This window comes from Pleurodeles waltl, chromosome 5, assembly GCF_031143425.1.
Source record: "Pleurodeles waltl isolate 20211129_DDA chromosome 5, aPleWal1.hap1.20221129, whole genome shotgun sequence".
Classification (NCBI taxonomy): domain Eukaryota; kingdom Metazoa; phylum Chordata; class Amphibia; order Caudata; family Salamandridae; genus Pleurodeles; species Pleurodeles waltl.
In genome coordinates, this window is record NC_090444.1 from 1201542787 (window position 1) to 1201567299 (window position 24513).

Consider the following 24513-nt stretch of genomic DNA (forward strand, 5'->3'; position numbering starts at 1 on the left):
TTTCTAACTTTTTCAATGACTGGACACCCTCCTAAGTGATTTTTTTTTTTTTTTTTTTTAAATAATTATTTTTATTTGTATTTATGATGGATAAACACAAGACAGCTGATAGAACTGTGTGGCGTTGGGGGAGGGGGGAATTGGTGGAAAAAGAGGGAGGGAGAGGTGGGGTGGGACCACTATCACTATGGTTCATGGTATAATGGTAGTGACAAAAACACCTAAGCCAGTACAAAGCCTTAAAAAGGATGCAAGTATATTCCTTCTGCACCTGATCCATAGAAGCAGTGTGTGAGGTGCTTGAGATCATATCACAAGAGAGGGTGTGTTGTGGAGGTCGGTGTTTTCCAGGACATGCACTGTTACACTGCTTTGAGAACTTGCTCACATCACGGACGACCGGATTAATAATGTATATTATGTTTAATATGTCTCTCACATAATGAAGGACGTCCATACTGATTGACCACTCCAGCATCCCACTTTCTGCCATTCCTAGAGGTTCAGTGTATGATCAGCCAAAAGTACCTTTTTGTTCTTTATTCTTTATTCTGTGCTTCTAGAACAGACTGGATGGCTGTGTTTCACAATACCATATTTAAGATTTTTCAAGCTATGGCACTACCAACTCTTGCTCCATCGGGTTCTCTTTCAAGAGGATGCCTACCCAGGGCTGGAGCTCTGCTTGTTGCCAACAGCAACTCTGATGCCTACCAGTGCTGGTTGTCCTGCACCTCCTCTAGAGCAGCGTTGTCTGTAGCACTGGACTTTTCTGTGGCATCAGCTCTGATTTAGAATTGTGGCCTTATGGGCATCTCAGCACTCCTAGAATAACTTGCTTAAAAAGGAATGATTGGCTTTGTTTGAAGGAATGTACAGCATTCTCTTCCTCTCTCGATTATGACTTTGAGTCAGGCAATTTGTTACCACCAATTGACTATTGAAAGGTCCGCAATAAAATGCCATGTACACATTTTTAAACAATGAAAAAAGTATATTTTGGAAAATCACTTAAAGTGCAAACACTCAGAAGGATGTTGTGTGTTTTTTTTTTTTTTTTTTTTTTTTTTTTTTTTTAATGAATAATCTAATCTATCCAACTTCAGTCATATTAAGCACATTAATTTTGAAAACACCTCCCTAGAAATGTTTTCAAATGAAAGGAGGATATGACACTCCTGCACATGTGCACTGCTCCTATGACAATTGGAATTGCTGCTTTAAGAACCCCCCATTCACTCATGCAAACAAGAAACCTGGTGGGCGATGTGTTTTTGCAATTGAGATTGAAAAAAGGATCCAGCAAAGCACTGATCCATAGAATGGTATTTGGTAACTTTATGAATTCTGTGAGAACACACATGATGGAGAACTATATGTAAGTAACTTTTCCTCCATGGTTAACCCAAGCTCAAACTGAGGATCACTATATTAGTAAATTAAATCATACAGGTAGCCTGCCCAACTAGGGTGCCCGTCTTGGAGTCTGAATTCATGCAACCATGTGTAGCAAAGATAGATTCATATTTCCAAGTGACAACCATGTGTCTTTCTGGTAAAAGTAAAATTCTCATACGAGCAGCAGTAGCTGGTTTTCCATTATCGGAAGTAGCACTCTCTTTACTTTGCCTTCCTGAGACTGTCCAAGGGTATCACAGATATCAGAACTGTGGCAAGAGGTTGATGGGTACATCTCTATGCTTACCTGAGCATGCTCAGTATGGTGCAAATTTATGCTCGACCTATATAAAGAAGCTTTAGCATAATAACTGGGGACGTCTAAGAGACCCCATCATTGCTGCTCCTAGCACCAGGAACTCTGGTCTTTTCATGTTCTGGAATTTGTGGCATAAGTCATTAGACTATAAGCCAGAGACGCAGGAGAAAGTAGTCAATCTACCCACCCATGAGAAGAGCTTATGTGATCCCTCTACAAAAGAAGTCCTCCTCAAATACACTGAAGGCATATTTACAGCAAAATCATGGAGTGCAACAGAAGCACAACTGCTGAGTCAACCTCTTATCTTCATCTGACAAAAGCCTTCTAAACTGTCATGGCTAGAGGGTCATTCTTTCCAAACTCCTGATTCAAGCTTTCTCTTCTTGGTATCATCAATTGAAGGTGAGATGTTCCAAAAGGAAGAAGAAAACTGCTTCCCCAGCCTCACCTGGTATCATGCAGTCCCAATGCCCTGTCTGAAATGGCAACGCTACTCTGGACCACCTGAGGAAGTCCACTACATTCCCGCTACACAGAAGCTTTTTCCATCACTGGTCCTAGCTAACCACTGTTGCATACCTCCTTTCGGTGGTTAAGAACAGTTCTGCTGTACATCTACTTAATCATGTCCACCACTGCTCCAGTCTTCTTCCCAAGACCTTCGACAGGAGGCTGAGGGACTCGATGTAGTAGAGCCAGTCCTGCCCCCCAAACAGTGGGAAGGAATTCTACTTGTAGTAATCCCTGGAAAGGAAAATGGGGCAGGAGTCAGACCCCCCAAACCCTCCCCCCCCCCCCACCACCCCCCCCATTTTTTAATTTTTTTTAATTTTTTTTTCCTTCATTTCAAGTTATGTCCTCTAAATCAGTTATTTCCCATAGAGAAGTTCAAGAACTCGCTTTGGCTCGTATTCTGCCATCTGTGCAAAACAAGTGGCTATGTTGAATGGACATATAGAATACTCATTTGCATGCAGTTGTCTAGCAAGGTACTTTTTGATGTGATGTATTGTGTTACCAGTAGGAGACTATTTTGTTTCAATGCTGCTTTGGGACTTAATCGAGAATTTGGTGATTATCTTTTTGCAGGAGCCAAAGGCTCATTGCCATTCATATCTGGACTACTGCCTCAGGCAAGCAGTGTAAAAGAAGGATGCCCCGTTTGATCTAAGCCTCATCGTCAGAACTCTTTTTACTAACTTAGGGTCCAAGTGAACTACCCTAAATTCTGCTTTATGTTTATAGGGTTAATCCTGAATTCCTGCTTGGCAAAGGCATCTCTCCAAAAGAGTGGTGGTTTGTCGACTGTACATCTAAATTGATGGGAAGTTAACACACACATTCTAAGATTTTTAACTGTTCGTGTTTTGGATAAGTTCAAGGTAACCACCTCACAGTTTTCAGAATAAGAACATACTCCTCGCTGTTTATAATCGTATGTTACTGTCTAAAACCGTAGTACTCATAACATTTCAACCCTTTCCAAGGAATTGAGAGGGTGATCCTCAGAACTAAGGATGTACGACACTTGCATATAACAGCCTCGTAATATGTGATAGAATTAAAACAATTATTTAAAAGTGTGCGTACTCTGATACGAAAGTGGGGGGAAGGAAACACAATTAACTGAGCCACATCAGTAGAAGGTGAATTAAATGAGGCTTACTCAGCCATGTCACTAGAAAGGGGTCTGAAAAATAAATTGCAAAGAATGCTTGGAAAAAGTGAATAAGCATGAGTGCACCTCAAGCAACTGAGTAGTGTTGCATTCTCAAAATCATAATTAGAATGGTGGTTCTTATAAAAATAGTAGAGCTGTTTGGATAAGCATAGTCAATCAAATGCAGTAAATGTATATGGGGGAAAAAAAAACAAGTTGTAACATTTGGCAAGAATATTAACTATGGTGATATCTGTGTAGGAAAATCTAAAGATCAAAGCGAAGGTAGTGAAATTGCCTACAAGGGGCAAAAACACAAGCATGATGTCTCTCACAGTGATATAAAGGTAAATGGCCTGTGTAGGTTGGCTGGAATACTAACTCGCGTTTTGAGGGAGAATGCAGTGCACCACTGTGTCTTGATTACAGGCTACCTGGCATGCATACTGCTGACCCTCCTGAGGTTTCCTCCCAGAGCGATGTGTAGTTTGGGAAGGATGTCCTGTGTAACTAGGACTAAGCTGGCTGATGCTGCGTTCTTCCTTCCTCATTTGCTGTGTAGTGTTACCTGAAGGTGAGAATTTAAGAGTACGATAAAGTAACCCTTCTAGTGTGTCTGTTACTGTTAGTCCGCAGGCTTCTTTCCTTCATAAACACTGTTCTGTAAACTGTCTCATCCGTGAGTGGAAAAGATCGCATGGATGGAGGTCTCTCTACCAAGAAAATAACTAGGCGAGCATAATTAAACTCAGAAATTGGGTCACATGGAGCACCTTGTGAATGTTTGTGCTGTACTAAGGTACAGTGCTGGGCCCGGAATTTCTTGGCTGGTCGGTTCCCATAGGAGCAGGGTCAAGCCTGATTTGCAAATGGCTGGGTCCCAAATGAGATGGCATGGTGTGCAAAATAACAATGGACTTGGATGCGGACTGAGTAGTTGCAGTGGCTGAGATTAATCCACACATTCCATCCATCACAGTTTTGTAATCTTTAGCTTGCCTCTCGGTACTGGCAAATAAAACATTGAACTAACAACTATTGAAGCAGTTTCCTACCCTCTCTGAGGGATATCCACGTTTTCAATAATGGGAAAGAGCATATGGATTAAAAGTAGCAATGTAAATGTAAGTCCTTTTTTTCCTTTTCATACCAAGTTGGTGCATGCTATGATCTTGTCTCCTACCCCCCTCCTGGGTTGACACATCTTGCATAACTGGGTACATTGTAGCAATCAAGGGACTGTCTGCCAGACAAACTACTTAGAGATATTCACTGACCCTGAGATACTTTCTTCCTTCACCGTACCCCCCCCCCCCCCCCCCCCCCAATAACACAATGTATCTCTCCCTCCAAGTTGATCTGACTAGCCATTTGGATTCTTGGGGCCCCAGGAAGGGACATAGGGTTTTGCTTGATTGTTTTTGATCTGTTCCTGTAATGCTGGTAAAAGGGCCAGTGTTTTGGGTATGGTTTCGAAGAACATCTGCATTTTTCTACTTGTTTCAGTTTATGGTGGGTATTTCTGAAAATATTCAAGCATGTTTGACTCCGGTATGACTTCTGGTATCCTGTTAAATTAAACATGTTACTCAAAATTATTAACCCCACAAATTACCGTACACCCGCCTGGGTTCTAGCTGCCAGACTGTATATGTGAAAACTATCGAACTGCATGTCGCGTTCTTGATAAACCAACAATACGTGCCAGTAAACACTCCATGTAAAAGGCATTTCATAGTATATTTGTTTCAGAAGGCTATCACGAACTGAATAATAACACACTAAAAGTATGATCCATATGCGTGGTTTAATCATTAATACTTTGCTTTAAGGGAGGAGTGTGCACTTCAGCACCTCATCAGGATTATTGAGCTCTATATGAATACCAGATTACCCGTTTTCCTCTCCTAACCATTGTGGGCTCTACTGGAGTGTGGTGTGTGTTTTTTTTTTTTTTTGCCACTACTTAGAAGGTGGTGGATTTCACATGCATAAAGCTGGGTATTGAACTTTTTTCGATCTCTGGTACAGATAGCACATGACAACAAAGAAGTAAAGCTATGTTTTAATACATATTTTACGCTTAGAGTTGCTCTTGATTAAATGGCTTTGTTTTCAATGGCTTTCCTCACTGCTATTGCATTTGTCCTCCCCAGGTTTAATGTTGTTCTGGTGTTCTTGGATGGGTAGTATCCTTCCATGGTATAGTTGAGGAAACGATATCATTATGTGCCATGGGAGTTCATGTGTTTACTTGCTTTCTTTGATATATTGGTGCCCTAACATAATCTTTTTGCACCCCTTCTCCTCTTCCCCACCAACTCACCCTCTGTTAACTGCTTTGCTGGGCATGGCCACAAACGTGGTACCACATGCACCACGACAAACTCTTGGGTATCAGTGGCCATCTTACAATGTTTTTTTTTGTTGTTGTTGTTTTTAGATAGAAAACCCTTTCCTAGATTAGCTGTTGTGCACGTTTATGCTTTCGTCTGATAGTGGCAACAAATATTGATAAAGCAAATGCTTACATATAGGTCAAGGGACATTACTGCCCGAATATTGGGCTCTTTGGTCCAGATTGCATTTCATTCACCTGATGGAAAAGAGGTTGGGCCCACACACTTGAGAAACCACTGCATACACCCCTAGTGAGGGCTAAGATCGGACTAAGACAGGCCTGTCAGAGGCTGAAGGAGGCCAGGCTGGGCCACATCTCTTGGCTTTTGTTCCTTTTCGAGACTCGTGGTGAAAAGAAAAGTGTCTGCCATTTCTGGTGGTAAGTCCATCTTCATACCCTCGTCTCTAGCTTTTTTTTTTTTTCTTCTTCTTTTTTTAAACAAGCACAATGGGAGTTCTAGACAAGGAGAGACAAATGGAATTCTGCCTTCTAGAACCACTTACTCCTGGGCCTTTACTCTCTGTCTTTAGTCAAAACTGTTGAGGTCCCAACAATAGTGTTTTTGAGGGTACTCTGCATATTGACTCTTCATCTAACATATTGGTCTCTAGTTCCCCACTCAACAAGGAGAAAAAGGGCATAAACAAATCAGAGGCTCTTGATACACTTAAGGCTACTTTAAAACCTAAAGGGGCTAAGGGCACCATTGCTGGAGACGCACTCGTATCGTTTAAGGAATGTTCTAATTTAGTATCTGATGATCTGAATAATTTGGAGCTTTTGGTGAATAATTTGATACTGTTTGCAAAACTCAAAGCTATTGAAATTCCTCTGGGTAAACTTACAAGATCTATTGAGATCAAATAAAGAACGCCCCAAAGGTGATAATCACTGATAATGCTATAGACCATTATTTGTTTTTAGCGGTCAGGTTCAAAATCCTGTTAATTTGAATATTATCTCTCATAAGAGGGGCGATCCCTACAATAAAATTTCAAAGGCAGGTAGTAATGCACCTGGTAACTGAACATGATGCAACAAGAACAAAGGGCCAGTTTTGGTTAGTTTACTTCCTCTGGGGTTCAAGCCCCTTATCAGCAAAGTGTTGCGGGGGGGCAGTTGCAGGATAGTTTACAGTGTGTTTCCTGGAATCAACTCTAATCCTACCAATCCTGACTGGTTTATCTTTATTAAGCAGTTCGATTACATGCTTGCAGAAGACTTTCACTGCTGATTAACTTATTGATTGAAGTTTTTATTCCTCTTAGTAGCCCAACATCAGCTTCTAGTGCAGGCAGAGGTAAGGGTGATTTGGTTTTCTTCATCTACGTTAAACTGGCCGGTGTGGTATATACTTGATTCTCCACATTACCGAATGGTCTGTTTGAATGGTATTGGCTCTGATAAGACTCTGATGGTTAATGTTTACAGCAGTAATTTTCATCCCAAGAATATAATAAAATCTGTGTGCCAGGATTTAGTCAGGGACCGAAAAAGGTTTAAGTGTGAATTGTCCATATTGTGCTCAGGTGATTTTTAATGCCAAGCAATGCAAGCTTTCACCAGGTCACATATGGAGGATTGTAACTACATCTGAAAATGAATAGACTCCCTTCAGACTTCTTCTTGGTAGGAGAAGATGTAAATGACGTCTTAAGGAAGAAATCTCTTGTTTCCTTTGGACCACTGCTAATCCTATGATATTCTGGAACCCGCTTTTATTGGCAGGGGTACTTTCTCTGTCTATTTTATGTTAAATTCAGAGGACTTGTGCCCCTCTATTTTAGCTGTGTGTTGTTGTGTCCTCTTTTTTTTTTTTTTTTTTTCTTCCTTGGTGGCTCCACATTGTTGGCACAATCATAAACCTCTCGTACTGGCACTTAGGATCTGATTATAACCTTGGCGGATGGCATACTCCGTCACAAATGTGACGGATATCCTGCACGCCATCTTACAAGTTTCATAGGAAATAATGGAACTTTTAATATGGCAGACTGGATATCCATCACTTTTGTGACTGAGTATCCCATCCGCCAAGGTCGTAATCAGGCCCTTAGACTGAGATCTGTCTTCCAGTGCAGCCCTTACTTTTTCAGGGAACAGGAGGTGGAAGTGGCCAGAGCAAAGGGGTTTTGTTGAAATGGTCTTATTTTGAGCCTAATAACATTTCTTGTTTAATCACTACCACTTACATTGATGTTCTCTTATGTTTAAGTGACCGAACCAGTCCTAAAATAATCTTAAAATGCACTTGAAACTAGCTGTCAAACTACCAACGTGTTAATGACCGGCCCTGCTCTAAAGTATTTGTGACCGCATTGCCCTATAGCTGGTTTGACTCTGAATGTTGTGCCCTCACAGTGAGCTCGTCAGCACAAAAGAAAAAATCCCATATGCCTTCGTATATTCAGGAATGCAGATAAGAATATAAAAAGGTCCTGTAAGTTAGGAAGACCTCTAATAGGGAAGAAGCCGTAACCTCTTCTTAATACTGAGCAACACAATATTAGTGCATTTTGAAGGGCAGTGAATGCTTAATTACTAATTAAGTGGAAAGAACATTTTAAGAAAGTGTATTCGCCCTCATTGTTTTGAAAAGTCAATAATGTCAGAGTTTTGTATGGACAGGCCTGCTGTTACAGTTGAATTCTATATTGAGGAGGTCAAAATTGGTATTCAGAGACGCTCAAAAGGCTATAATGGAACTTATAATACCTCGCTCTGGATATCCGTCACGTTTGTGACTGAGTAATCCCCTCTGCCAAGCTCTTAATAAGGCCCTTACTATTTGGACTTCTGAATGCGTCCTCCCACCTTTTTGTGAAGGTTGTCATGAAGTTTTCATTCACTTGGAGATTAGTTGTGTCTCAGGAACACTCACTTAATGCCAGAAGAGAGGATTGCATCACAGACTTTATAGTCTGATTACAAGGTGGCCATTTATTCGTAGTTGGTTACAGAGGAAACATTTTATCTAAAATTGAAGGTGATTGGTGATTTTCAGAGCGTTGCACAGTAAGATGGACATAAGCCACTCACCAGAATTGTAGCTTGGTGGGAGGGCATTTTCCTATGGCATGCACTTCATAAACTGCCTAAATCTGTTTTTTACCGTAAATCTCCATAAGAGAATTTCACCCTGGATATGATTCTAGATTTAAACCTTTCGTGGAGGATCTTCTACTTTGGAACTCATAGTTTTGTGCTTGGATCCATCAAGCCTACTCTCTGTTCACTTTCATTTCTAAAGGAGGAATTTGGTGTAAAGAATAGATGCAGCAGGGATCCTCACTGTAGAAGTGTTTCCTTGCCCATTTCGTTGCTCATATGGCATAGTGGTTCACATGTCTGAACTCCTATTGTTTCCCTTTGGTCGACAGGGAACAGAACATCTGTGTCAGAAAAACTATGGTGTGGTCTTGAAGTGTAGATAGTGGTGGGGATTCTTGAGTACCTATTTTTTCTCGAGTAAATGACTTTTTCTTTCTCTCTCCAGAAGAAGTAACCTCTGAGCTGAGCAAAGCACAGAGCCGGTGCTCTCTACTGGAGAAACAGCTAGACTATATGAGAAAACTGGTGCAGAATGCAGAAAAGGAGAAGAATGCAGTTGTAGAGCAACAGGTATGCATTTTTGTCAAATGTCCTTCTCAAATTAGTCCTGCAGCAGTAAAAACGTTATTTAATGAGCAGATGTGTAAGCAAACTATGCAATACAACAGTATGGGCTCTCTTTCCTTGACTTAAGACAGACACAGCTAATTCCCTTTAATAAGTCTACATTTTCTGTCGTGCTATCCTGAGATTTTGCACTCTGCCTTATCAGTCTAGAATGTAGCAGGATATTGCTGATTGTTCATCTACTCTGACTCCTGTCCCTCCATTGGCTCCTCCATCTCTTACAGACACATAATGGGTTTTTTTAAGTTCCCGTTTCCCTATGGCTGTGAGCAATGTGTCTGTATGCTGACTGATGTAAAATTACCAAGTAGGAAAGAGAGCTTAGAATTATTGGCCAGACAACTCATTGCAGAGGGGAAAAAAACTGAAACGAGATGTTGCTGACCGTGTAGAATAGAGCATAGAAGGCAAGCCTTTAAACTTGTGCCTGAGACACACTTTCGTTTTATTAAACCAATGCGCTTGCCTTGTTCAGGGCACCAGTTGTGCAAATGCTGCTCCCAGGCCAGCCCATTGGAGCCCTCTACCGCGCTCCTTTCTTTTTTGCCTCGGTAGATTGATACACAGTACTTAGCATCTAAATAGTATTGGAAACCGTACTGTGCTCCCAGTCTGTGGTGCATTTGTCAAGGACAGCAGGATTGTGGCATTCAGATCCTTTTCACCACCACGTGTAGGGTTCCTTCTTATCCAAAACTGAGTTTCTTGTTCGGGCTTCCATTTCCATAGTTTGAGGTGGAGACCACTGCTTCTTTTGTATGTCTGTCCTGTGACAGTCTCATAATTGGTTTCAATATTATCCTACCTCTTCTATTGTGCCTTACTTTTGTCAGATTTGAACCTTGAAACCTTTATTTACAGCTGTTCTTGATAAAACACAAATTCAGGTGATCAGTGCACAGATTCACTGGTGCCATCTAGGTCTAGATTTTGGGTAAGCAGTTGGAAAGAGTAGGAATTTATAGCACAGTGAGTCTTCTTACACCGTGCAGTGTCCTAAGTTTGTTCGTAGGAGATGATCCTACATTTGGTCAACACACTGAAAAGTAAAAAGCCTTGATTGACCCAAACTAGAAGTGGAGAAGGTTCAGAGAGATTGTTCAGAATCTTCACACTTTGGAATTGGTTTGCTTGATAAGAATTGAACCGACAAAGAACTCTTCTCTTCACATTCTCTTGTTGAGTACGAGTAGAGGGATGTCCTGTTCACCTGACTAATATGGAGGTGTACACTTCGTTAAACATGTCGAAGTTGTCATCAACAATCCTGAAGAGAGTGATTTCAGTGCATAATTCACAGCAGAAGCCTCCTTGGGTCTCGCCTATGAGACGATGCTTCATCATGTTTTCTATAAGTTGATTGATAACATCTCTTGAGTACCTTTGGCAAGAAAGGGAGCCATTTAATCGAATTTAATTTTCTCCTTTTCAAGATCCACCTACTGCTGTTTTTATCAGCTGGTGAACACGACCAGTCCTAAAGTGGTCTGGGACAGATCCTTTGACAGGGGAGGCCTTAACTCCGTGGGGCTAGTATGGAATGAGGACCACTTTATGTTCCTTGGAAACAGATCTGAATGGAATCAGCAGAGTAATTGTATTGTTTAATATGAGCAGTTTCTTTACTAAGGATGGAGGGAGCAATTGGGGTGAATTTGTTCCATGAAGCCAGTTATTCAGGTTTTGTTTCGCTGGTACTAGGGTCTTAGGGCAGTCACAGGGTATTGATTAAAACTGTAACTAGGAGTCATTTACCACCAGTGTCAACAATACAGTAGGACCCAGATTGAATGTCCATAACCTCCCTTCCAAAACTTCAGGTAGGGAAATACATTTCCAGACTTATTCAAGGTTTAGGTACTCTGTGGATGACAAGCTAATACTGCTAAACCACTAATAGATTGGTAAGTTGTTTACTTTGCCAAAGGAAAGTACTTTAATTCATTGACGAAAAATTAGCTACAAAACAATGGATAAACAAAGAGAACCAAACATGTCCTGTTCCTGCCTAACCAGCAAACTTTATAGCGCTAAGCGATTTAATAAAATAAAAAAAATAATAATAAAATAAATAAAAAACCCGTTGTCACTGTGGCTAATATTATTCAATAGAAGTCATTCACAAAGCCAAAGCTTGTGACTTCAGAACATTTCTGGCAATGATCCTTGTGCAAGGTTTGGAAAACAGTAGCAGTAAATCTCAGTCTCTCAGTGCGGTACTCAAAAGTGCATAAATTTCAGTTGCTACGCTTCGGAGAATGTAGGAGTTTATTTGCACTCCTGTAATTTTAGGTTAAGTTACTGGTACTGGGTTTTGATGCACCTATAATGAAACTCTCTGATCTGCCTCCTACCGAAGAACAAAGTTCCCAACCAAACCGCGCAAGGAGGAGGTACACCTTCTACATTTGGTGCTTAGTGGATTGGGGACAGTTTGATTTACTCCAACAAGCCTTTTTTAGCCCACTGGGAGAAATAGCTTGCTAATACACCGGATTACCCTCTAAAATGGCACATGGTTGTTAGGAAATTGTAAGATAATCAGAAAAGTCAACTTGTAGGGCAACACTTCTTACCACGGCCAAAAAGAGGACGTTCTGTCCAAATAGGAGTCATTTTGCTATGAATCTTAATGTTTCATGCCTGGAAGTACAGGAATGCTTTACTTTGGATTTCAAATGTATAGGTTTTATTCTAGATCATAGCGTATTTGTTTATATAAATACCATGTCTCTGAAAATAAATGTTGCGTGATAACACACATTATTTAGAGGAATAGTGGTAATAAACACATTCAACATGACTTTATTACAACAGTAGGTATGTTTATTACCAAAGTACAACAGAAGTGGCATGAGAAAACCCTTTTTTTTTTTTTTTTCACCTTTTACACGGATTATAAAATAAATACATTTTCGGCTGGATGGTGTTTCTACTGTTCTCTGCCTGTGGCTTCCTTAGTTCCTTAGGAGGGTTCATGCTCATGGAAATGAAAACCATTGCCCTTTTCTTTGCGCCAAGGCGTGTGTGCGGTGTTTTTTTAAAAAATTTATTTATTTATTTATTTTTGAAGGAAGTGGGATTATCCCTGCTTGTGAGATGGTGGTGAATGGCAAACACCTTGTGCTGCATGGTAGGGTAATTAAAGTTCTATTCCCCTGAGAACCACGGTGGGTTCTGGATACAGGGGTACTGATATTTTGGGCCAAGACTTTCTGAGGGAGCGCGGAGGATTTGGGGTTGCAGAGAAAAGGGAGGGGATGTTGCAGGGTGTGAGAACAGCGTTGGTGTCTAACGGCAGCTGTGAGGTTTAAACACCTCGTTACCCTGCACATCTCCTTCCTTTGGCACAGAACGCAGCGGCCAGATCGTTGGTAACTGCACTCGCTGTCCACATAAAGCTGCTACCTGAATATAACACTACCTGTCAGTTCCGTCACATGTGTAATGCGAGACGTTTGTCAGACGACCTGTATTGGTAAATTAAGGCACACAGCTTGCAATTGCGAGTCCTCAAACTGAAGACTACACATCTTTGGCTAGATTTTCCACGTTTCGTGTTTTTTGCATATGAAAGCTGCTAGTTTTGATTTTGATGTTCGGCAATAGGTGAGCTAAAATGGTTCTCTTTTCAGTTGTTTATAAGGACAGTTTAACTTAGGTTATATTCATCAGAACATACTATTTGGGAGAATATCTGCTGTGTGCTTGCTTCGAGGGGGGATGAATTTTAGGAATGAAGGCAATGACACTTTATGGTAATGAAATAGAAGTTGAATTGACGTGTTTCATTTGCCTCTCACTATTTGTGGACTTTAACATCTTCAGTGCTGGGATAGCCCTGGACTTTATTTTGTTGAATTTTCCTTCCCAGGCTAGTCTTCGCAGGGAGAACGATCTGAATCAAGAGGACTTGCGCTCAAAGCTTGAAAGACTTGATGTCTTGGAAAAGGAATGTGTGAGGCTGACTGGCACTCAGAGGACTGCCCAGGTAACAACACCTACATGTCAGCTACCTCTCTGGTCTTAGATTTCCCCTACAAGATGATATCCACACACTACATCAGTCTGCGCAAGATTGTATCGTTTATTTTTTAAGGTTTTCTGGATTCTTCTGAAGGGGCTTCAGAGAGGTCCAGCTCGAATGCTACATGTGCCATTCCCTTAGTCTGTTGAATTTGGTGTCATTTTGTTGTTTACCATAACTGTGCTTTTATCACCGTTTTTTTATTTTTTTTTTATTTTTTATTTGTTAAATTATTTTTCTTTTCTTTTTTTTTGTAAACGGGAACCGTGTTGGGGGGGGGGGGGGGGGGGGGAGATGTTGCTGTAGCATATCTCCAACTTTCCCCCAGAATTTTCCATCTCGCCATGGGGTGCTGACCTTGTCTAAGGCCCTCTCTGTAAGTCACCACTTTTGAAACATTCGGATTTCGTTGCTACTATGGATTACTTGATCCACTGGTTAGCGGCACCATTCCTGCATCCCCATTGTCAGACTGCAGCGGCCTACAGCACCCCCTTTCCGCTGAACTTTGTCCCACACGCCGCTGGGCCCCGATCAGCATGCCCTCATTGAAGACCATCAGAGCTGAGGTAGACACAATGTCATAGATGAAAGGCAAACTACTTAAACTTAATAGGGTCTAATTAATCTGTCAGTAACAAAACTGCATGTAGCTGATGCTGCCTCAGGAGCTGAAGCGGTCAGACAGTGACTATTACTGTTCGAGCGATGGCATTGCTTACTTAGGTTGCATGCTTGTAATTTAAAAGCAAAGATTTATTTGTAAAGTGGATTTACACATGTGGTTGCTTTGACTGTCAGTTTTAGTAAAGAAACCACAATCAAAACATTGCCTTTTGTTCCTCAAAGAACTGAGTTAGCAAGCATTTTTCTACCTTAATGTGGTCTGTTTAATATGTGTCATCACGTTTAGGTTGTAGAATGTATAGTATATAAGAAAATGTTCTATATGCCTTTAACTACTGACAAAATGTTTCAATTGAAAGCCCTTAGTTTGCCGCCTCCTGCCCCACATTACATCTTTATTTAAATATTTTATTAGCATTATCATCATGAACATATGGCTTGAAAGTATACAACAAGCATTTGCAATGCAGCGGGTCACGCGCTTGCTCACGTTAGAGCTATTAGCGTTGTAAATTCCTAACTGGACTTTACTTGCCACATGAACTGAAAATAAAACAGTTGACATAACCGAGCCTGTTCAAAGTGCCGCTGTGAGCACCAAGAGACAGGAGGAAAAAAGTTAGCTCGCAGTCAAAGTTATCAACAAAAGTGCAATTATCCATGTAACAGGGTCGATGGCCAAAGTGGTGGTAAAACTGCCCTAAGGAGGGACAAACATAAAGCAGTTACCAATAAAAACAAAGTATTTTTGAAAGGCAAGCCCACAAATGAGTAATAGTGATGGGTGTGGTTAAAAGCCGAGATACATATCAACACGTCGGAAAAGCAGTGCTTGCTTGCTGCCATGCTCAACCTAAAAAACGAAACCATAGCTTCATCCTGTGTTGGATAATCTCATAACATGTTACCTTTTTGACACCTGACTATTGTGGCCACAACCATTTTTAGTTGGTTGACAATACAGATGTAGGTTTATGGGTATTAAACACCCAGAAACTCAAGTTTTTATAGTATACAAACATATTGCAGGGTATTTCCCCATCATGAAAACATTTATTTTTTCTTTACTTCTGTCAAGGGTAGGAGCAGGTGTGAGATAATTGACCTGCTTGGAAGTGGTCGCAATTAAAGTCCCCCAGATGGAGTCAAAAATATCAGTTTGATCACTGAGGGCCATATTTATACTTTTTGACGCAAAACTGCGCTAACGCAGTTTTGCGCCAAAAAAATTAGCGCCGGCTAACGCCATTCTGAAGCGCCATGCGGGCGCCGTATTTATTGAATGGCGTTAGCCGACCGGCGCTGCCTGGTGTGCGTGGAAAAAAAACACGTACACCAGGCAGCGCCGGCGTAGGGAAAAATGGCGTTTGGGCGTCCAAAAATGGGGCAAGTCAGGCTGAGGAAAAAAAAACGTCTTAACCCGATTTGCGCCATTTTTTTTTGGCGCCCAGACGCCATTAACATGACTCGTGTCTTAGGAAAGACAGGAGTCATGCCCCCTTGCCCAATGGCCATGCCCAGGGGACTTCTGTCCCCTGGGCATGGTCATTGGGCATAGTGGCATGTAGGGGGGCACAAATCAGGCCCCCCATGCCAAAAAAAAAAAAATTAAAAAAAATACTTACCACAACTTACCTTTTCTTCCCTGGGGTGGGTCCCTCCATCCTTGGGTGTCCTCCTGGGGTGGGCAAGGGTGGCAGGGGGTGTCCCTGGGGGCTTGGGAGGGCACCTCTGGGCTCATTCTGAGCCCACAGGTCCCTTGACGCCTGCCCTGACCCAGGCGCTAAAATCCGGCGCAAATGCGGGTTTTTTTAGTCCCGCCCACTCCCGGGCGTCATTTTTGCCCGGGAGTATAAATCCGACGCAATAGCATCAGAGTCATTTTTTAAGACGGGAACGCCTACCTTGCATATCATTAACGCAAGGAAGGTGTTCCCGCAAAAAAATGACGCTAACTCCATGAACTTTGGCGCTAGACGCGTCTAACGCCAAAGTATAAATATGGAGTTAGTTTTGCGTCGAATTTGCGTCGAAAAAAACGACGCAAATTCGGCGCAAACGGAGTATAAATATGCCCCTGAGTTTGTATAGAATTTGTTTGTGACCAGCCATCACCATCATATCAGCTTTCTTCCAGAGGCTGAGTATGCACCGCTTTGCGAGAGCAAGTGCCATAGTGAACCAAGGCGTCCTGTGCGCATTCACACCCGTAACAGCAGGCATTCTGTGAAGCAGATTCACAGCGGCTGTGATCAGGAAGCGGAATTTCATAGATTATCATATCAGGAGTGGGTGATTTTTGGAGCAGGACCATTCGATAAGTTGAATAGAACAGTTCACTTGCATGCACTTTCCGCATTGGGAGGAGTGATTCCAGTGCGATCTTAAAGTAGACTATACTGTAGCCTCGCCTAAGTCCCCAGTTGTGAAATAGAAGGATGTCAGTCCATTCCTCGTTTACGTTTTTAGTTACATCGGGCAATGTAAATTCAATACAGTTGTGAGGTCTGGGCTTTATTCTCAATGCAGGAAGAGAAATCCTTATTCATATAGCCTAGGTGTGGATTTTCCAGTGCTTAGCGTTCCAGCTTTATTTGAATGCAGTGAATGAACATTTCCAAAGTCAACGTTTCGAAGAGCGCAGAAGAGAAGCTGAAAGATTGCTCATGAAGCAGCACTTTGCGTCTGAATCTGCATGCCTTATCCACACACAATTCATCTTATTTTTGTTAATGTTATAATATTTTGTTTCAGAATTTCGACATGTGCCGCATCCAATTATATTGTTGCCTAAGCATAGAGGAAAAAATATATAGTGTGGTGACTGAAATTATGGCTCAGTGAGCTGATGGTTGGACTTCTGGAACAACGTTTCACAAGTTATAAGGTCATAACTGTCCTGGTGTGTTTCTGCAATACTTACACTGCCTTACGATAGGACTGTGGACGCTCTCAGAATACAGAGGTACTTTTATTAAGACCACCAGAGGCTCCATAATATAAAATAAAATTGGGAAGAAACACCCATTTTTGACAGTCTGGATTTATCACTCACCACAGGGCACTCATCCCGAACTTTTATGCCCCACCACTTTCGGATGTCACCAGCCACCACTGCACTGCTGATCAGGTGGCCAAATTGGTATGGCAGAGATGCACCTCCTTCAGTCACAAGGTAAGCACAGACTCTGAAGAATTTGTTCAGCCAATTTAATTGAGGAGTTGATTGAGAGCTTTCATGCACAACTAATTGAGCATCAGGTGCGCTGCTGGACATCGAACATGAGGTGTTCTCTCACACGAGCAAGTGGTTCTAATCTGCAGAACGCTGCCAGTGTAGAGAGCCACCCGGCCTCTCCTTTGTGTTTGCGTCAGGTTCCGCGCTTCCGGATGGAAGCCGGAACCGAGTTGTTGTAATAAATCAGGGGCTGCGCTGACGCAGTTCCCTGCAAGTCTCCAACTGGTGTGCGCGTGCAGTTATTTCACCCGCGACCGCACACGTAACATTACAGTGGCGACGAGCAGGTCTCGGTACTCCCGCGTGACAAGTCATTTAAAAATAAAAAAAGAACAAAGAAGCGCGCCGCGCCCTGCTGGGAGTGGTGCGCCCCACCCTCCCCTCCAGTGCGAGTTTCCCGGCTGTGCCCCGGCATGTGGCAAGGGCCTACAAAAAATAAAATGGATAAATAATAAGTATAAAGGGCCTCACCTCCAGCGCCCATAGGAATTTGGCGCTCACACTCTCCAATACAACACAAGCTCAAGCTGTGCTCCCCAGGGAGGGGAACACAGCTCACAGAGCCAGAGGGGCAGGAGCCCCAGACAAGTAAGGAGGAGGGGCAGAAAGCCCAGTAGAAAAAAAAAAGGGGGGGGGGAGAAGGACATTGCAAAAGGAAAACAGGGAGTAGAGCTCCCAAAGAAGAAAAAAACATAATAAAACAAAATAAAAGAGAGAAGAAAAAAAAAGATAAGAATAACCAATTGCTGGCTCAAAAGTAAAAGGGAGAGGTGACACACCACATGCGTGATAGAGAACACAAGTAAAGAGCCTGCAGGACAACAGAAAAGTGTCTACATAACCTAAGACACAATGAGTGACCCACCGCAGGAAAACCCCCAGCTGCCTGTGCAAACGGCCGCAAGTGTCCACTCTGCGGTCACTGCGACTGCGCTGCCCCCGTTTAGCCAACTGATTGATCCAGCCACAGCCTCGCCAAGATGGCGCCTATGGTTAAATCGGTTAGAAAACTACTTCTGCGCCACAAGAGAGACAGACTGGGCCGTGCGCAGATCTCTCATGCTGCTTATGGGAGGAGATGAGCTACAAGAGCTGTTCGATGCACTCCCAAACACAGGTGATAAGGCAGACTTCAACGCGGCAGTGGAAGCCCTCAACAAGCATTTTGACCCACATCTAAACTCAGACTTTGAACGCTTTAAACTCCGGCAGGCTCAACAAACGGAGGTTGAGTCAATGGACCTGTTCTATGCACGACTCAGGAAGCTAGCAAGCTCGTGCATAGGCCTCAACCAACAAGAGGAGATTAGGGCACAGATTATTCAGGGATGCCGGTCAAATGCACTAAGGAAGCTCATCCTACGACCGCAAGGCATGCCCCTCGACGACATCCTGGTTCTAGCACGGTCGCACGAGCTATCAGCGGTGCGGGTGGATGCCATGGCGGCAGTAAGAGGACAATCACTGGTAGCTGCGTCGACCGCACGGCCAGTCCAGGTGAAAGAAGAGCAGATGGACGCCATCCAAGCTCGCCAACCGCCAGGGCGCAAAACGGACTTTGTCAGAGAGCGCGCACCTGCAGAAACTGCGGGTATGAACACAAAACACCAATGGGGTGCCCGGCGAAGGGAAAGACGTGTGATAAGTGTGGCAAAGACAACCACTTTGCGAAAGTGTGCAGGCCAGGAAGTGGCTGGCAAGGAAACCAGAAAGGAAAGGACACCAAGATTAGAAGCATAACCAAAGAGACTGACGAATCCGGCGAAACCACGGCTCATAGAACCCCAGTCTTCGAAGAAGACGAGGATGAAGACATCTTTGTGATTTCGTTCACCGGTGGGAGGCAACAAAAGAAACGACCACCGCCCATGAGCAACATCCAAGTCAATGGCACATTGGCGACGGTGCTCATAGACACAGGAGCATCCGTGAACGTAATGGATGACACTATTCAGGCAGTTGACCCCAGCGCCATCGCTCACCCTAACGACCACTAAAATATATAACTACGGGGGTAGAGAGCCGCTTCCCTTAAAGGGCACGGTGGAAGTGGCAGTATCCAGTGGACATCTGTCAACACAAGCCAAATTCTATGTGGTGACTGGAGATCGAGGCACTCTGTTGGGGTGCCACACAGCGGGAGAGCTAGAGATAGTATTCTTTGCGCGACAAGTATATGACTCCCACGCTGAGCACCTTATTAACGAATTTCCCCAACTTTTTGAGGGGTTGGGACGGCTCAAAGGTAAAAGTGTCAAGCTACACATAGACCATAGAGTTACACCCGTTGCCCTACGACACCGACGTGTACCGTTCCACTTGCGACCAGCAGTGGAGAAGGAGCTACAGCTGCTTGAAGAACAAGGAGTGATCGATAAGGTGGAAGGACCTACACCAGGGGTTTCGCCGTTGGTGGTAGCGCCAAAGCCCAAGCAACCTGGCGCCATCCGTCTGTGTCGATATGCGCATCCCCAACAAGGCCATTAAGAGAGAGAGGCACATAACACCTACAATGGATGATATCATAGCGGATCTGAATGGGGCACAGTGGTTCTTGAAATTGGACCTCAATGCTGGGTATCATCAGTTGGAGCTGGACCCAGATAGTAGGAACATCACAACATTTTCAACGCACGTGGGGCTTCGACGATACAAGAGACTGAGCTTTGGGGTATCTTCGGCAGGCGAAGTATTCCAAAATGCAATTAGAGAGACACTGTCAGGACTACAAGGGGTGATCAATTTGAGTGATGATATCCTCATCTACTCCAAGACCAGAGAAGAACATCATTGACATCTCAGGACTACACTGCAGAGGTTAGTGGAAGCAGGACTAACACTCCACAAGAAGAAGTGCATGTTTTCAGACGTTGGCGGAGTTCTTTGGCTATATCTTCTCAAAAGACGGGCTACAAGTGGACCCCCGCAAAGCTGATGCCATCCATCAAGCGCCGATCCCGAAAAACCCCACTAAAGTAAGGAGCTTCCTGGGTATGGCAACCTACTGTGGGAGGTTCATTCCGCAACTTGCGACCATGGCGGAACCTCTCAGACAGCTCACAAAAACTGGGCATAGGTGGGAATGGAGCCCAACAGCGGACAAGGCGTTTGCTGACATTAAGAGCGCACTACTAGACAAGTCAACGAGGGCTTACTTTTAACCCTCACCGACGTACCGAGGTGGTAGTTGACGTAAGTCCAGTAGGTCTTGGCGCTGTTCTTCTCCAGGAACAGAACCCGAAGGAGTAGGTTCCTGTTGCGTATGCGAGCAGAGCATTGTCTTCAGTCGAAACCCGATATGCCCAGATAGAACGAGAGGCTTTGGCTATTTGGTGGGCGTGCAAACATTTTCACCTGTATTTGTATGGACAAGAATTTCAGATGGTGACCCATCACAAGCCCCTCATCGCACTATTTGCTGGGTGCCCTCGTCTGGCACCCCCGCGAATTGAGCGGTGGACCGTTCTGCTGCAGCCTTATCGGTTCACTGTCATCTATCGACCGGGGGTGAACAACCCTGCGGATTATTTCTCGCCACCCATCCCCAATAACGACCGATGACTCAAGAGAAAGATGAGGAGAGCACGGAGTTGTTTGTTAACATGGTGGTACAATCGGCATGTCCCAATGCCCTTGGTGTAAGACATTGTGGATGCCACCAAGGTGGACACAACCCTGAATCAAGTTATAGAAGCACTAAATCACAAGAAATTGAAGCTTTTCCTGGAAAAGACAAAAGTGGCTAATCACGAGTGCAAAACAGCGATGCAGGGGATGTGGAGGGTGCGAGATGAGCTGTCCATGGATGGTCACGGTTTGGTTCTTCGAGGAGGGAGAATCGTACTGCCTCAGAGTTTGTGGGCCAGAGTTGTGGACTTGGCACATCAGGGCCATCAAGGAGCCGCAAAGACCAAGGCAAGACTGCGGGCAAAGGTGTGGTTCCTGGGCATAGACAGTCAGGTGGATGAGTTGGTGGGGAAATGCCACTCATGTGTCATCACATCAGGAGAACCACCCAGCTGCCCAATAATCACTGAGCCGGCTAGTCAGAAGCCATGGACAAAAGTTAGTATGGATTTTGGGAGCTTCCCGGATGGGTGGCTGACCGTCTTCCCCATGGACTCCTACACAAAGTTTCCTGTTGTTGACGTTGTATCATCCACGGCGTTTGAGCATGTGAGACCAGTGATTCAAAAGGCCTTTGCCATGTTTGGGCTCCCTGACGAAGTCAGAACGGATAATGGGCCCCCGTTCCATGGGCAGGAATTTCAGTCTTACCTGGAAGGGCTAGCTATACATCACCGCAAGGTCATGCCCTATTGGCCGCAGGCTAATTGGGACGTTGAGAGGTTTATGCGAACTCTAAACCGAGCCCTCAGAATAGGTGTTGAACAAAGAGCAGACAGTGAGCAATGTCTGCAGCAATTTCTGGGTGCTTATCGCCAAACACTTCACAGCACCACAGGATGTGCGCCTGCCGCGCTGATGTTTAAAGTCCCACCGCGGGATTGCATCCCATCTGGCCCTCACTGGACATCACCGAAGCTGGATGTCGAAGCCACCCAGCGGCACTGAGAACACACAAATCAAAAGGCCACTGACCAACGTCCCGGTCGATACCGGGGTTTTCAGGAAGGAGATATGGTGGTAGTGAAGAACCGCCGGCCTGAAGGAAAGTTCCAAACTCTGTTTGAGCCTGAACCCTGGCAGGTCATCCGTGTGAGGGGTGCCATGATAACAGCAGCGCAAGACAGGCAGAGAGTAACCAGAAACGTATCGCACTTCAGGAGAGCAGGGGTTTTGGTCACATCAGAGGAAGAAGTAGATGTCGCGGACTCTATGGCTGTGCCCCCGGCTGAGGAGGTATGGATAGAGGAGGCTCAGGTCGCGGCACCATCAGGGTGATGAAGCCGCCCAGGAAGAACTGATTCCCAGAGGTGGACGTTATCGCCTACGCCCCAACCCGGTGCCGAACAGCCAGCTCAAAGACTTTGTCTGTAAACTGGGTCCCTAGGAACTGATGTCTGGCACCGCGGCCTGCTCACCAGAAGGGGGTTAAACAAAGGACCTTATATGTTTTGGCATGGATCTGTTTAGTTATTATTGTGCTTCCTTCTCGTTCCTGTGTTTTTGACTCTTTGGTATTTTTGTTTGTTGAAGTCTCAACCCGTCCGGTGTGGGACTACGTTTGATTGGCTGTGGCCTGTATGTGCACTTTTCTTTTTTTCTTCTGTGTGAAGAAAAACATGGGAGGGATGTAGAGAGCCAACCGGCCTCTCCTTTGTGTTTGCGTCAGGTTCCGCGCTTCCGGATGGAAGCTGGAACCGAGTTGTTGTAATAAATCAGGGGCTGCGCTGACGCAGTTCCCTGCAAGTCTCCAACTGGTGTGCGCGTGCAGTTATTTCACCCCCGACCGCACACCGTAACTCATCACATTACAGCCAGCTCTTCTTGAGTGTTACGAATGTCGTGGAAAGATCTCATGAACTTCCATTACACTAGAGCAGCCCGCAAGGAAAACTTTTTTTTTTGCCTGTATCTCTGGAGGCAAAATCCGCATAATATGGCGGACCGGATTGGCATTAAGGAGACACATGATGGCCATTACCAAAAGCAGAGTATGAAAGCAATTGAACCAGGATGTGTAGGAATGTGCTCCTGGGTGAGGTGAGGAGGGATGCTGTTCGGCAAACGGCAGAAACAAAATCACACGGTAAGGTCACACGGCCAAGGTGTCTTCTAATTAGTATACAAGTTTTCTCTATACAAAACTGAGTTTTATTCTCATCATCTTGATATTGGGGTAAGGGAGGATGGGGAAACGGTTGTGATTTGCATGGAACCGGTTTACTTCCAGCTCCTGTTCAAAGTGTAGATGTAGTAACAATACGTCTGCGCACCAGTACCGCTTGTAGAACCCGAAGACCCCAGTACCGCCCAACCCGGACCTGTGCTTGGAGGAATGCAAAGCAAGTACCGTTCCGGCCAGGCATAGACCCAGGTGCATCATGGGAGAGACAAGTGACTGAAATCATCATAAAAATGTTCACAACGTGCTCAGCTGCAGCTCTGCTCACTTTGCACTGATGACTGTGTAGATAAACCTAAGAGGTTCTTTAAAAGCATGCATTATCTTCACCCCCAATACAATTATGAAACGATAGAATTGTGCACCTGATGGCTCGGTCTGATTCCATTTTATGTTTTCTGAAAGTTTAGGTTGCTGGTTTGCCTCCGTGCCGGTGTTAACATCTGCAGCTCCTGAAGGACTCTTATTTTGTCACAATCCTCCCCACTTGTAGACCTCAGAAGACAAACTATACTAAGTTTAGGGTGTTTTCAGCGGCAGAACTGTTTCCAAAATATTTTGGAGACACTGTCCAGTCTGTGACAGTTTATAAAAATGAGTACATTCTGGGATGCGTGTTTGAAGTTGCTAAATGTACAGTTACTATTGTATAAATTGTGAAACTGTTAAGCATAAATACTAGTAATACCTCTGGCGTAGACGTACAAGTATTCTATCCACTACTAAATAACTTTGCAGCATTAATCCAAGGGAACCACTGTTGCCTTTCATCAAGAACAAGTTGCCTTTGGGCCGGGGACAAGCACTACAGTGCCTGGTTTGGCCTTCTTTGTGCCAAGGGTGCTCACAATGGGCCAGATGTACAAAGCCCATTTGCATTTCTTAACGGTCCGAATCGGTATTTCGGGCTGTTGGGAAATGCAAAATGGCCTTTTCTTATGTACAAAGGGCCTTAAGAAATCCCGTATTGCGATTTCTACCTTGTAGAAATTGAAGTTTGTGATTCCCAGAATAGGAAAACGCAAATAGTGATTCCCTATTTGCGATTCCTATTCTGATGTACAAAGCATTTCATAAATGCGACTTTGGCATTAAGGAGATGCAATTTAAAAAAAAAAAACTAAAAAAAACGTTATTATTGCAATAGAGCACACACATGCGCCTTAGGCATATGTGTGCTCTACAGATGCACCCATATTTTTGGGGTGCACCAAGGGGGGCCTTTTGCCCTTTGTCATCCCTGCTCTTGCATTTCCTAAATTGCAATTTCTTAATAAGAAATCGCAATTTAGGAAATACAAAACTGGCCCATTGACTAAATGCAATGCGATTTCTTAATAGCGATTTCCTAAT

The 24513-nt window shown here is 43.9% G+C and overlaps 1 protein-coding gene across 7 annotated transcripts in view; it reads left to right on the plus strand.

The window, feature by feature from the left end:
* The window catches only part of CEP57L1 (centrosomal protein 57 like 1), a 112550-nt gene that overhangs the window by 30765 nt on the left and 57272 nt on the right, over window positions 1-24513 (plus strand). For 4 of the 7 annotated variants that reach the window (XM_069235460.1, XM_069235461.1, XM_069235462.1 and 1 more), the window contains 2 exons: window positions 9278-9402; window positions 13334-13450. In XM_069235460.1, the coding sequence (XP_069091561.1) occupies window positions 9278-9402; window positions 13334-13450 (242 nt within the window). The remainder of the gene's footprint in view (window positions 1-9277; window positions 9403-13333; window positions 13451-24513) is intronic. The other 3 variants (XM_069235464.1, XM_069235463.1, XM_069235459.1) reach the window with 2 other exon arrangements.